The sequence below is a fragment of the Triturus cristatus genome, chromosome 8, assembly GCF_964204655.1.
Source record: "Triturus cristatus chromosome 8, aTriCri1.1, whole genome shotgun sequence".
Lineage (NCBI taxonomy): Eukaryota > Metazoa > Chordata > Amphibia > Caudata > Salamandridae > Triturus > Triturus cristatus.
Window position 1 is genome coordinate 1,520,080,750 of NC_140591.1, and position 14,446 is coordinate 1,520,095,195.

General features: G+C 45.7%; 1 protein-coding gene across 1 annotated transcript in view; it reads left to right on the forward strand.

The window, feature by feature from the left end:
* The window catches only part of CHRDL2 (chordin like 2), a 672,596-nt gene that overhangs the window by 510,525 nt on the left and 147,625 nt on the right, over positions 1-14,446 (forward strand). Inside the window, exon 9 of the mRNA XM_085623361.1 lies at positions 11,889-12,071. Within this exon, the coding sequence (XP_085479487.1) occupies positions 11,889-12,071 (183 nt within the window). The remainder of the gene's footprint in view (positions 1-11,888; positions 12,072-14,446) is intronic.

Genomic DNA, 14,446 nt, shown 5'->3' on the forward strand with positions numbered 1-14,446 from the left:
AGAATACCATCAGTATGATCAGGACCTGGACTGGAATGAGGAACTGGGTGATACCAGTGGACTGGATGCATCCCCAGATACTGGCATTCTTTCTCTTTCTACCATGGCTATGGAGGAGAGTGGCTTTTATGCAATGGTGGAGCACATTACAGCTGAGATCCTTGACCTTCAGCTCCCCACAGTGGCAGTCAAGACTAACACCTTGATGGAGGGGCTACAGCTGGAAGCTTCCTCTTCGGAATCCTTGTTCCCATTCAACATAGCCCTCACTGATGTCCTTCTGGGAACCAGATATAAACCCAGCACAGGGGCTTCTGTGAACAGGACGATTGTCTGCCACCACCGTCCGCTGCCCCGGGTGACCCAAAGTTCCTCACTACCCACCACACCCCAGAGAACTTGGTGGTGCAAACCTCTACTTCCCGTGGCACGTTCCCTGCCACTCCCCCAGGTAGGGAATCCAAGAGGCTGGTCAGTTGGAGAAAGAAAATGTTTTATCCACCAGCCTTGCATTGTGGTCCGTGAATACCGCACGATTATTGGGCTTAAATTCCCACTCTTTGTGGGAAACAGTTGTGCAAGTGTTGCCACAGGGCCTGGGCCATCCTCTCCCAAGCAATAGCAGACAGGAGAGATGCAGCAAAGTTCTTTATTTGATGTGATTTAGACACGGCCGACTCGCTGGACAGAGCAACACCACACCCAGCTACGAACAGCTGGCTTTTGGGGGATGCCCAGGCCTCGCTCCTAGACATGCCCTTTGATGGCACCCGGCTCATCGGAGACAAGGCAGACACAGCGCTTAAGTGCTTTAAGGACTCACAGGCTACAGTCAGGTCCTTGGGCCTCTCAGCTGCCCCTCGTCCCTAGTCTGCCTTTCACTCTGTTCATGGCTACGGAAGGGGCTTTCAACCGCGCCACCCCTTTCCCATCTACCCAGCCATGCAATTTCCACAATTGCTGTGTGGACGAAGGTGCGGTTAGTTCCGACCATGAGGGTTAGATTGCCAGAGGTCTGGTCAAACCACCACCCTCCCAGCAGCTTCATCTCCCTAGCCCTCCTAGTCTTGCCCTTCTAGACCATGGGCGTCCAGTTGGTGGCAGGATCAGCCATCAACTCCAACACTGGCAAACATTACATTGGACAGATGGGCCCTCCAGATCATCTGAAGGGGCTAGTCTCTCCCCTTCGAGACCACTCTTCCCTCCATGGCTCCTTCCTTTGACAGGCTGATAGAAGATTATTTAATTTTGCTCCAGGAGCAAGTCATGACTCTCTTGATCAAGGGAGCCATCAAGAAGTTTCCAGTGCCAAACGTAGATTGTACTTGCTATTCCCGCTCTGAACTCTCAAATACTTCATCAAAAGGAGAAATTCAAGATGCTCACATTAGAACAGGTCTGCCCTGGACCCGGGACTCAATGGTAACATTGGACTTGCAGCACGCTTATCTTCATATTCCTGTCCTGCCTGTTCATCGATGCTACTTGAAGTTTACAGTAGGCCACGAGCACTTTGTTTATCATGCTCCCCTTTGGTCTTACCAGCGCCCCTCGGGTTTTCATCAAGGTGATGGCGGTGGTCGCAACTCATCTGTACAGGTCAGGGATGTCAGTCTTTCCCTTTCTCAACGACTGGCTGTTGAAGCGGGCTTCCCCCAGGCTGTCATCTCCCACCTCCAGATTACGGCGAACCTCCTGCATTTGGTGGGGCTCACTATCAACCTGCCAAAGTCACACCTGACTCCCTCTCAGCAGTTCTGTAGTTTCAAGCCTATCCTCCTGAGCAGCAAGTCCGCCATATTCAGGCTTTGATATTGATGTTTCAGCCTCTATCTTGGATTTCGGTGAAAATTACTCTGAGGGTGTTGGGTCTTATTTCCTACTGCATCCTGTTAGTGACACATGCCAGATGGCATACGTGGGCTCTGCAGTAGGACATGAAGTTCCAAGGGTACAGCATCAGGGGAATCTCTCCGTTATGGTCAGGAACTCGAAGGGAACTGCACAAGACCTGCAGTGCTGGCTGTCGAACTGCGACTGTGTCAGAGGCAGACCCCTTTCTCTTCCCCACCCAGACCTCACAGTAGTGACAGATGCTTCACTCCTAGGATGGGCCAGTCATGTGGGGGACGTGGAGATCAGAGGTCCCTAGTGGAATCCAGACTCCATATCAACATGGTGGAGCTCTGAACAATCCGTTTGTCATTGAAAGCCTTTCTACCCTTCATCAAAGGAAGGCTAATGCAGGTGCTCACGTACAACACCACTGCCATGTGGTACTGCAACAAACAGGGCGGGGTGGGTTCGTGGACCTGCGTCTCTCGACAAGGCTGGAGGAGCAGGGCATATCCCTGGTGGTTCAACACCTGGCAGGTTCTCTGAACGCCAGGGCGGACAAACTCAGCCATCAATGCCTAGCGGATCACAAATTGAATCTCCATCAAGAGGTGGCACAACGTTTCTTTCAGCAGTGGGGAGAGCCTTGGTTAGATCTATTCACCTGTGCTGAGAACACGCAATGTCAGCAGTTTTGCGTGCTGGAGTTTCCAATGCAGCTCTCGCTCGGAGACGCTTTTCATCTCAAGTGGAGTTCAGGTCTCCTGTATGCCTTTCGGCCCTTACCACTCCTGCCCAGAGTTCTCGAGAAGATCAGGAACAACCAGGCCCAAATCATCTTGTGGCTCTTGACTGGGCACAGAGAGTCTGGTATCCTGAACTGTTGAGCATGGCCATCGGTCCTCCTCTCAGGCTTTGGGAGGATCTTTTGTTGCAGCAACAGGGGATGGACCTCCTCCCGAAAGTGTCAACTCTGCACTTTCTTGCATGGAGATTGAGTGGTGGCTGTTGGTAGTTTTCAGCCTTCCTATTAAAGTCTGTAATGTTATTCTGGCAGCCAGGCATCCCTCCACCAAAACAGCATACGCCTGCCGATAGAAGAAATGTGTAATATATTGTACGGAAAAGTGTATTGACCCTCTTTGCTTCCCTTTCTGATGTTTTGCTTTTTGTTTACACCAGTGCCGAGCAGGGGTCTGCTCTGGGCACCCTGAAAATGTATCTTTCAGCTTTGTCTGCCTTCCTGAGTCTGCCAGACCAGTCCTCCTTATTTAAATCACCCATTGCACATAGATTCCTGAAAGGCCTTGGTACCCACCTGCCCCTTTCATTATGCCTCAGTGGTTCTCACTTTCCTAATGTGCGCTATTTTTGAGCTCTTGCATAATTGCCCCCTCCGGGTGCTCACAATAAACACAGCCTTCTTAATGGCAATTACATCTGCCAGGAGGCTGAGCGAGCTGCAGGCTTTAACATCCAAGCCTCCCCTTTTGATGATATTTCCTGAGGAGTTGGTACTTCACACTAGGGCCTCTTCCCTCCTGAAAGTGGTAACATCATTCCATGTGGGACAATGTGTAACCTTGCCAACTTTATACGCGCCTCCACATTCCCCTAAAGAATAGGAGCGACTTTAACTTCTGGACCAAAAAACAGCATTATGCTAGTTTACAAACACACCAATGTCAGTAAACGTTATGGCTCCGCGCTTCGGCCCTTGAAAGTTGTGGAAAAGTAACTGACGTCTGTGCACAGAGATGGCGCATATATATAGGTGACACAGACATCACTTCCGGCGCAGACGACGTCACGCCCAGCCGACTGATTCCTCCTACCGGCGCACAAGGTTATTTCTCAAAGAAAAATCTTCTGGATCCAGTCTGACACCTGAGAAAATCAAAGGTAAGGAATCTACAGCAAGATCATTTCTCTACCAGATAAGGCATTACTGAAGGTAAGTAACTTGTTCCGTACCTGTCCTTATTCATTCTTTTTCTATGTTTCCTCAACTTTGCTATTAAAGTTTTCCATTCTTCCTCCATTCCACTATAGATACTGGACAGTTCTCCCGCTGAGTTTTATTAATAGTCACGGGGTCACTTATTGGGACCCTAAATAGGGCTCCGCAGACTTTGATTTTATAGGCTTCGCAATATCTAAGTGTGGCTGTGGTCGCTGCACTTATGTTCTGTTGAGCTTGTCTCTTTCCTGTGTAGATCACTCCCTTGTGAAAGACTTCTCTAGGTGAATTACTATCCCTTTTCCTTGCTTTTTACTATTTTATTCCTTCGAAGATGTGTTCGGGTTTTCATCACTCCTTCCCATCAGTTATTTTCTATATTTGAAAGCACTTACTTTAAATTACTTTCCACGCACCCTACTTGCCCCTGCGCACTGTGTGTCTACAAAACCTAAGTATTGCAACAGCACTTTATAGGCTTCTCAGCAAACCTCATGCATAAGTTCCAGGTTGTTCAAAATACAGGTGCTGGACAGGTCCACTCTATGAACCAACACTACTATGTGTCTGAGGCTCGCAAGAAAGTCCCTCATTCATTAAGCATTTTATTCAGGAACCCCATCATCAAAGTTAATGCAATATAAACCAATCCACAGTTTGAGGTCTCATGCTTCAGACTCCTCTGTCAACTGAAAACGAATGTGAGGCAAATTCTCAAGATATCCAGGTGCCAAAGTCTGGAGCACCCTCCTCCCCCAACCCCTTTACTTTGAGGCAGATTCATCAGCATCTCTTCTTCCATAAAGCAATTAAAGCATACTTGTTTAAGTGACCTTCCTCTTTTCACTGGGTTCTCTCAGCGCCAAGAAGCCTTTTTGGTATTAGAGTGCTTCAAAGTTTGCTCACTTATACACTCACTCCCCTGCTAAGTACAGCCTCATTTCGAATCATTGTTAAGCATACAATAAGATGTGTCACCTAATTCACTGTACCTGTAAAGCTGAAATGGGAGTCTGTTCTTGTTTTAACTACCTTAGAAATGACGTAGGGTTCTCCTATGAACAGCTTTGCATTGTGTTGCAGCCTAAGCTTGCTTTTCCATAATATGCTTCTCTGTAAAATGTCTTTCTCTAACTTGTCATAATTCATTTAGATTTGTTATGCTCCTTATACCTTTTTTGTAGTTTAATCTTTCTTAACTTTTCACTTCCTTTCCTTGTATTTTCTGTATAGTGTCTATACCCTTTCGCCCTTCATGTTTCCGATCATGCTTCCATTTGCATTATCATATCTAGCGTGCCTTCAGCAAAAATGGCTGATTTGAGCCTCGCAAGATTATCCCTGTGCTCTGGAGAGGGGAGAAACAAGAAGAACCCTCACCATCTTTCCTCCATTCTAAACTCTCCTAATGATCTCAAGCGTTGCCTGGTGCTGCCTTCTATGGAGATGTCACTGAATGTGAGTGCAGCTGGTGTTGCCAGGTACTCACTACTTCTTCACCAAGCTTTCTTATAATGACTGCATAGTCTCTTCAGCACATTATCTGCTCCAGTCCTAGTTCATCATTAAGTGTGTCTACACGATGGTTTTCCCTCGTTCTGTCAAATAGTATTTGCGGTGTTTTTAGTTATTTAATCCTTGGCCAAATCGACCTGTGCAGTCTAGTGTTTTGGTGAAGGTCTGGATAAAATTGAGCAATGTTTGTGGGGCCTCTCGCGTAACCTTCAGAAATCTTTCTCTGCTGGTGGCATTTTCGATACATCAAAAAATCAGTCGTAGAGTGGATCACTGGTCCTGGGAAACCAGGGTATTGCATGGTTAGTACTTTGTACTATTTAAGAAACCCTCATTCACGTTTAGTTCGGGATCGAGATTAGCGGTATATCTTGATTCTCCGCTAGATGTGGTATTTAACGTGATCGCATAATCATTGGGTTAATCCAATGCTTCCTCCACCCGGAGGCTTTTACCACTGGTAATCACAGTAGTGATCGTGAATCAAAAAGAGTGAAGTGATTGTGGTGAAGAAAAAAGGTTGTTTAAAAATCTCGTAAAGCCAGTAGATTTCTTTATTGGTACTGGATTCGGGATGAGTTTAAAAAGAGTATTCTAGTTGTGCACGTATCCGACTTATTATGGTCAAGTGCACTTTTTAAAAGTTGTGTCCAAAAAAGGTCGACATGTTTCAGCCCTCGTCAGCCCCTAGGGGTCAAGTGGGCTTTCTTCAGGACCTGGTGCAAAAAAGAGTAGCCCAAACTACGGGCACCCTTGTGGATGTGCGGGAAACTTATTTCCTTCTTGGATGCACATTCAATCTAAAACCATTGAGATGAAATATTTGTGGGGGGGAGGGGAAAGAAGAAAGAAGGAAAAAAACACAAAAATCATTGTGAATCCATTCAATATATGCAATCATAAAATGGCAAAACTTTTTTTGTGTGAGACCCCCAGGTGGGGAGACTCCTGGTATGGCAAAGTTCGTCCCTCCTTTACTTGTAAGAAACAGACCCTGTTCACAATCCATTTTGTCATATTCCCAAATGGGTGATAAACCGAATCTCCAAGCCACACCTCATTACCAACATACGAAGTGTATGCTCTGTACTCCCCTATAAGCAATTCAGGTTGAGGGGTCGAGAGAATAACACCTCTGGACGTTCACTGAGGGTGACTGGGATCTTGGTCATCACTTGGGACCACATTGTAAATCAAAAATGAGTCTGGGCTCATTCGAAAGCTTGTCAATAAAGTATTTGGTCAATAAAGTTGTTCAGACAGACTACGCTAAGCGGTACGATAATACGGGCTCTAAGAGATAATAGCCCTCTAGTATGAATCAGAACCTTGAATATGAACTAATACAATGCGTTATTCTATTCATGTCAATGGCTTCTAGTCGCGAAAGTGAGTAAAATACAAGACAAGGTGAAAATGTCGTGGTTACCTGGTCTCCTTCGTTACAGGCCACAACGGGTACTCTAGGGGGGTCGCTTCACGCTCTAATGATGTTTGAAGAAAAAGCAGTGCTTCAAAAGAAAGTAATCTTGGCAATACGTTACGTTTTGTGCTCTCGGCGCTCTCGATCTCCTTCCATTACCTCTTTGGCGTCGGTCTGTGACCAGTGCTGACTCTGCCTCCTAGGACCCGGTGAAGACAAAGGTTCCGGGTCGGCTAGTTCTTTTGAAGGCAGAGTGGTCATAGACATGGAGAAGAGACTTGGAAAGAAGACTCGCTCGTTTCATCACTAATTTGTAATGCACAACTCGATTTGAAAGTCGCCTAATTCTCACGTTCATTATTCGAGGATGGTACTTACAAATTATTAAAAAGTTAGTTTTTGTATGTTTTGCCATGGATATTCATCGTTTACTCTGTTACCCTGGTATATACGGTACCTGTTAGGCCCAGGTTTGTTGGTGTCACGTCTTGGAGCTGTAAAGCATCTAGTCGGTACAGAAGTCATTTGCGATCTCTTGACTGTGGTAAATGGACGGGGTGGCTGCATTGGTCAGAATTCTCTGAGCTGCAAAGCATCTAGTGGCTAAATGGGTCATTTGCACAACTATGTACTGTTGCAAGTGGACGGATAGGGCCGCATTGGTCAGTGCCCATATTTGCAATGTTATTCTCGTTTCTTCAGGCCCAAGTTTGTTGGTATGACGTCTCTGAGCGGCAAAGCATCTAGTCGGTAGACAAGTCATTTGCGATCTCTTTACTGTGGTAAATGAACGAAGTGGCTGCATTGGTCGGAGTTCTCTGAGCTGCAAAGCATCTAGTGGGAAAAATTCATTTGCACAACTATGTTCTGTGGCAAGTGGACGGATAGGGCCGCATTAGTCAGTGCCCATATTGACAAAGTTTATCTCGTTTCTTGACAGAAAAGAAGGAATGTCGGTTTCGAAATGACGCTAGATTTCTCAGAATACTCCGCATTGACGGACGTTGATCTATCAATCATGTGTTCTTAAGGCTGAGCCATGGGATATTATCGTTCAGTCCTCGTCTGTGTGTCTGGAGACGATATACCCATCTTTGTTCCTTTTCGAACAGTGTCTTTTCGGCATTGGAGTTTCTATAGGCTAGAGTCTCTAAAATGACCCATTGCAGATCATCCACTGTATGTCCTTGCTCTATGAAGTGACAACTCATCTTTGTGGTCATTTTTTTGCATTTCACATTTCTTCTATGTTCACATAGTCTCGTTTTGGCTTTTCGTGTGGTCATGCCAATGTATCTTAGACTGCAAGGGCATGTAATCATGTAGATTACATGGGTGGTATTGCAGTTTGTATGTGATCTGATTGTCCATTTTAAATCAGGTAGTAGTTGCAATGTTTTGGTTGCTTTAGTTAGGTGACATACTGAGCAGGTGCCACATGGGAAGTGTCCTGTTATGGGTGAGTTGTTCCATGGACATCGTGGAATTTCATTGATAGTTCTCTCTGGAGGTCTTGTGTGGACGAGTAGGTCTTTTAGGTTCCTAGTCCTTCTGTTCGAGAACCTTGGTTTAGGCCATTTCAGAGATCCAGAGGTGAGGATCTTCCAGCGTGCGGCATTTTCGATACCCCATTGTGAAAGGCAGTCTCTTCTCTCTCGGAACCTGATTATTTGAAGTAGCTGCACCCTGAGGGTGAATTTCTGGTATCTGAGTCAGCCAGGAGTAGTTCATTATGGAGGGGATCAGCTGAATCAATTAGCTGTACTTGTGGTGCTGCCCCCAGGTGTGGTGGAGGCGCTCCAAAGACAAACTTGTGATAGTGGAACTTTGATGCCAATATTCAGGATTAGGTGGGACGCCTGCTGCATTTTATGTGCTGTAAATTATAGATGTTACTATCATCCAATTTAAAGGTGGTAAATTTACCTACTTCATAAGGATGGAAGGCTGAGTCACTTGTCGTGATTTTAAAATGTTACCTTCCAGTCTTTGAAGATATCAACTTTGAGCAAGATGTCACTGAGTCATCTTACCATAACTGAGAGTTCCAAGATACCCTAGGTTTTCCCATGTGCCAAAATAATTCAACCATTCTAGCTATTTAGATTCCAGTGAGCATAACTGGAATCCAGAGGGTTGAGATGTGCTACACGCTTGTGCTAAACCCTTCTCAAATTGTTGCCAGTAGCTAGTCCTTTGCTAGGTGCCAGTGTGATCCACTGAGCTCGTTTGAGATGATTGTCAGACATTCTATTAAGGTATCTAGGATGTGAGTCAGATTGGCTGAGTTTGGTTAACTGCGAATATGCCTTGGTTTCAAACATGCACATGTGGGAAGAGAGGAGAGCATTTCTTCTTTACCAATAAACCCACACTGGGGTTTTGCTATGATATTTCATACTGCGCAATACCTTCAAGGGACAATACCCATTGCAAGCTAGATTTAACTACTCTCTCCTCATATAGAATGCAAAGTTAGTGCCCCTTTCCCTTTAAACAGTAGACGCCTCCTACTATTTGGAAACCATCAGTGTGTGGCATGTGCAGTGTGTGTGTTAACTTTTAATGATGCCTTCCTATGGCTAACGTGACTTTAAAAAACCTAGGTAGTGCATACACTTTGTTGCAGAACAGTGAAAAAATTTGAACACAACACTGTTGTTTCTAGCCATGTCTGGTGGACTGAGCACGAGCAGAGAGCATCGAGAACTAAACGGATATCCTTTCTGGGCATCAGGATTTCTGCCACCCACACAGGCTTACTGGATCTCCCAGTGTCATTCTGACATGCAAGTATGGATCCAGTGTTGTCTACTCTCTGTAGCAATTGCTGCCTTTGGGTATGTGAATGGTAATTGGGCTCTAGATCTTTCCTGACAAAGCATTAGGCTTACCTCAGCTCTTCTGGGCTACCCATACCTGGCCCCCACTGTGCCACTAGTGTGTTGTCCCGTTGCTGAACAGCGGTGTCACCTTTGTGGACTCCAACCACTGGATCACCCATGGATGATTCCATTCCTCGCCTTTTGATTTGGAGCAAGGTTGAAAAAGCCATTGATAAAAGACAATTATTGACAATGAGATTTTGCAGATGTGCAGGAGGGTGAGCAGGGATTTTGACTAGTGTCCTACCCATGGGAAAGTACCCTAGGGTAGAATGATGGGTGAAAGATGCCACCTGCTGCACGTGTAGGAAGAGCAACGGTAAGAAGAGCCATGGCAGAGAAAGCTTGCATGGAAGAAAGCATCAAAACATTCTCGTTGACGCTGAAATCAGGACATATAAGGCAAAGTACACAAGTTGAGGGGCACTAACAGTAATGACGTTAAATAAGTATACAGTATAGGAGGTTCATGTGGTAACACTATGCCAGACACATTAATGAAGGTCAAAAAGAGCAGGTAAGTGAAATGTTGCCCCTCTTAAAGACAAGCACCGGTAAAGCCAGTAGACGTTTCTTATAATTGCAAGGGCGTTGAGGTTTGATTTGTAAGGCGTGCATCCGTCCGCCCGTGCCCTCAGTCACTCATCGCTTGTGCAGTCGCTCTTGCTTGCACTCATTCATCGGTTCACCCTCCCATTGACTCAACCCTCTGCTCCTTTACAATGCCACACACAAGCCCAACCATCAATGAAGAGGCGCTTTCAGTTCTCAGCCAGACCTATGCAGTTTGCTGCTGCTTTGAACAGGTGTGAAAGTGCTGATAGTGGGGTGAAACCAGTGCTCTGTGAGTGGTGTGAGAGTGCTGTCTGTAGTGTGAGACTGCTAGTGCCTGGGGGCTGTGAGAGTGTTTCTGACGTGTGACTACTACTCTAATGGGTGTGAGGGCACTATTGGTAGTGTGAGACTGTGAGGGTGTAAAATGTTTCTGGTGCTTTGTTGCTGTTCTTGTGTATGGGGTGTGAGAATACTTGTGTGTGAGGGGTACCAGAAAACTCCCAGTAGTGTGTGACTGCTAGTCTGTGAAGTGTATAGAAATACTTCTGGCTGTGTGGGACCTGTTGTCTGTGAGGATCTATGAGAATACTACAGGTAGTGTGTGATGGCTAGCCTGTGACGGGTGTGAGAAACCTACTAGTAGTGTGTGACTGCTTGCCTGTGAGCAGTGAGAGAATATTAAAGGTAGCGTGTGACTGCTATGGAGTGTAGGGTGTTAGTGCTGTCAGCATGTACGGTGACCCCTGTGTCTTTATTTAATGATAGACGAGTCCTTCTTTTGAATCAACGCTGCAACTATCCTACCTAAGCGGATTCCTCTTCCTTCGCATGTGAGACTTCCTGGTCTGCTTTACCTAACGAGGGGGCCCAAAGATTGTGTAAAAACAGATTGTTCTTAAAAAACACTTAAGAAAAAAACCAGTCATAGTAAACAATTTTAAAATCTCTATTTTCCAATCATTCTAAATCTACATTTATCAGTAGTGTCTTTGTTTTAAGATAGATCTTTGATTCAGGCTCTCATGAAAGACTGGCACAGCCCCATCCCCCCGCCCCCATTCAACGCGTAGGGGTTGAAAGCAGCATACCAGTTTCTGTTAGCCTTCTTTCCGAGGACTCCCAATTCCAGGGTAAAAGGAATGTGAAGTCAAGGGAATCATAGTCATTGGCTAGGATAACATTTATTCAATATCCGGCAAAACAAAAAACTTGAACCCAGAAAAACTGTATCCACAGTTGTTAAAATAGCATCTTGACAACATGTCTACTGAAAGTCTCAGAAGACATCTGAGTGTGAAGCCCCTGAAATAGGTCTGCTAAATTAATTGTCCATAAATATACTGAAAAATGAGGAAATGCAATAGAGTAAAATGTACTAGGTGAGGCCACTGACTGTAGGGCCGGAACTATTTTTTGCTGTCTGGAGAAAAGTGATATTTTGTAAGCTACTTCCAATTATAGTTACAAAATGTGTCTGTTTTAGTGGCAATATGTAGCTCCTTAGATGAAAGGTACGCGGTGGTCACTTAGTACTGACTTGTCATAGAACTTAAGACTGTGAGTACCTCTCTGGTCTCCTGCAATGTATTGAACTAATGTATTGAACTAATGTTGAAGCTGTATCCTGCAGACCAGTCTCGCGCTCACTGATCGGCAGCACGCGGCAATAGCTCGTTCAACTCCCACAGCTTAACTCTTAATCTTCACCTAGAGCCGAAAGTCCAGCCCACCGACGAAATCAACACCACAAAGTGTGTGAAGAGCCAGGGCAAGATCTCGGTCTACATGTACATGTCCCCGCAGTCCGAGAGCAGGAAGGAGAACCTTCGCAAGATCGCCATCGAGAAGGAGTCTTCGGACGAGGTGGACATCTACATCTGGAAGATGGTGAAAGGTGAGAGTCTTCTCCTGCAGCCCTGGCGGCTTGCGGTGTACGAGCTGTGAACGGCGGCTCATGAGTACAGCGTGGAGGGGACTCATGTGCCAAACATAATAAGTAAACATCCAAGAGAATCAATTCTTTGCAGTAAGCTAGCCACTGCTGGGGCGTGGGGAGCTGAGGTGGCTTGGATGTTTACTCTCGGTAGACTCCTGCCAGAGTTATTTCCTGGCATGCTTGCTGCTAATGCTTCTGCTCAGCTGATTGCCTGCTAGGTTTGGCATAAACAGTAGTTTGTCGTTCAGTTCTTTGTCCTGCTTCTGCACATGCTTATTCTGCTATGGCTGGCCGTTTTTCATTTATTTTGTTTGTCCTGGTGCTTTTCAAATTAGGTGAAAGTGTGATTTTTACGTGGCCCATCTATATAACTATGATTTATAAAGAATTCGCGAACTTTAACTCAACACCTATAATAGCAATTACACGTGGGTATAAGGAGAAAGAATCGAGATACAAGTTGCAAACAGTGAGCATAAATTGACCATGCCTTCCACACCTGAAATCGATTTGAAGTATTATCAGAAACTTTTAAGTCAAATCGAATCTATGATCTTTCATCTACAGGTATTCTAAAAATTATTCCAGACCCCACTAAAGTTACCCTCAACACACATTGAATCTTTTATCTTGTGTCTGTTCAATGACCTACATGTAAGAATTTTGGTAGGAGAATCTAAGCATAATGATAACTTTAATACACTGTTTATTTACATAGTGCCAGGTTCCACCTTCTGTTTGTGAAACAATAGACTTTAGAACTCAGAAGTGGGAGAAAGGACTTTACGCAAGAAGCGTAACCTGGCCTGTCTCGTGAACATTTATAAGAAAGGGTGAATTTGTATAAATTCCGCCCATGAATGCTGGGGCAGAGGAGCCCTTCATTTCCGCATTTTCATCAGATGTGCTAGCTATTGTGCTGTGGGTCCCTCTGAAGGACTGGGCTCAGCATTACACAACTGGGCACCTTGTGATACCGGTAGATAGAGAACTTTGTGGTCAGCATCTCTCACATAGTACTGACTGCTCCTGCTGTGTCGGCAACCTCAACACAGAGTGGCAGTGCTGCATGGATCTTGTTGCTGGCTGCAACCTGAGTGATTCCATTTTTTTTAATCAACTTTTTAATCCGAATCAGGTCGATAAGGCCTGTGTAGAGCTCTCCTTTGGAACTAGAGGCAGGGACCAGCTTCTCGTGCCCTGCACTGGCTTCCCCTTCATGCCCCTTGTGATGCCCTCGGGCACTGGCTGAGCAGGCCAAGGTAGTGTTCGGGTGAGGATGGTTAGAATTCTGCCTCAGTTTATGTGAGGTAGCCTCCAGCTCTTTGAGGGACTGCAGGAACCATGTAGTTTCTGCAGCATAGGGCAGAGTAGGTTAGGTAGTGTTCGGGTGAGGACAGAGATGTGCACCCTATGGGGCTCCATTGATACCAAACTGCAGATACAATGGGGGGCACACATCTGCTGATCACATGGTTGTATAAGGCGTTACTGGAGAAGGGGAGAAAACTGTTAGTTCACTGGAAAGGTAAATAGGAGTTAGAACTGGGGAGGGAGCTTCACAGCAAATAATGGGGCAGGGCGTTAGAATATTTTTGGGAAATACCCCTCTAGAGCCAGGGTTCAAAACATACAGGATCTCCAAAAGCATAGGGCATACTTAAGCCCCAAGGCGATTGGCCACATAAACCAGAGGTCCTCTCCAGGCTGACCCGATGCACAGCAGAGCGGGTGGAGTTTAGCCGTATGGCTAGGGGATGCCATTCCGTGGTCCCCTTTTAGAAGGTAGTGGGTAAATACATTGACACTGTAACACTGACGCAACATTAAAAGACACTTCAAAACTGTGTCCTGAATCTCGCTCATCGGCCTTAAACCAGCAGCGTTCAAACGATATTTGCTGCACTCCTGTTGATGTATTAGCTTAGCATACCATCACAATGCACGGGAAGATGGGCCCTTCTGTACGTCAGTGGGTTAGTGCAGTTAAAGGGTTTATATCCAATGAAAGTCAAGCCCTGCAGAGAGGAGGCAAAGGAACTCAGGGAGTACCCTATGGCTCAGCCCACGGATGAGCTGACGATTTCCTTTACCCAGACAGTCAAAAATGATGACAAGTATTCACCAGCACACTGATCGGGTACAAGGATTGGGCACGAGTGGGCAGGCCTCGAGTTTTCCCCCCCTTTCGCGCCAGAAGATTATATTCAATATGTCTGCCCCCCTCCCAACTAAGCACTTCTCTATGGAGTCTGTATGAGTAAGTGGGCACCTCTTGTCCTCACCGCCCATCTCAGGGCACCAATTGAGCAATAAAGACATAAGTGCATGGC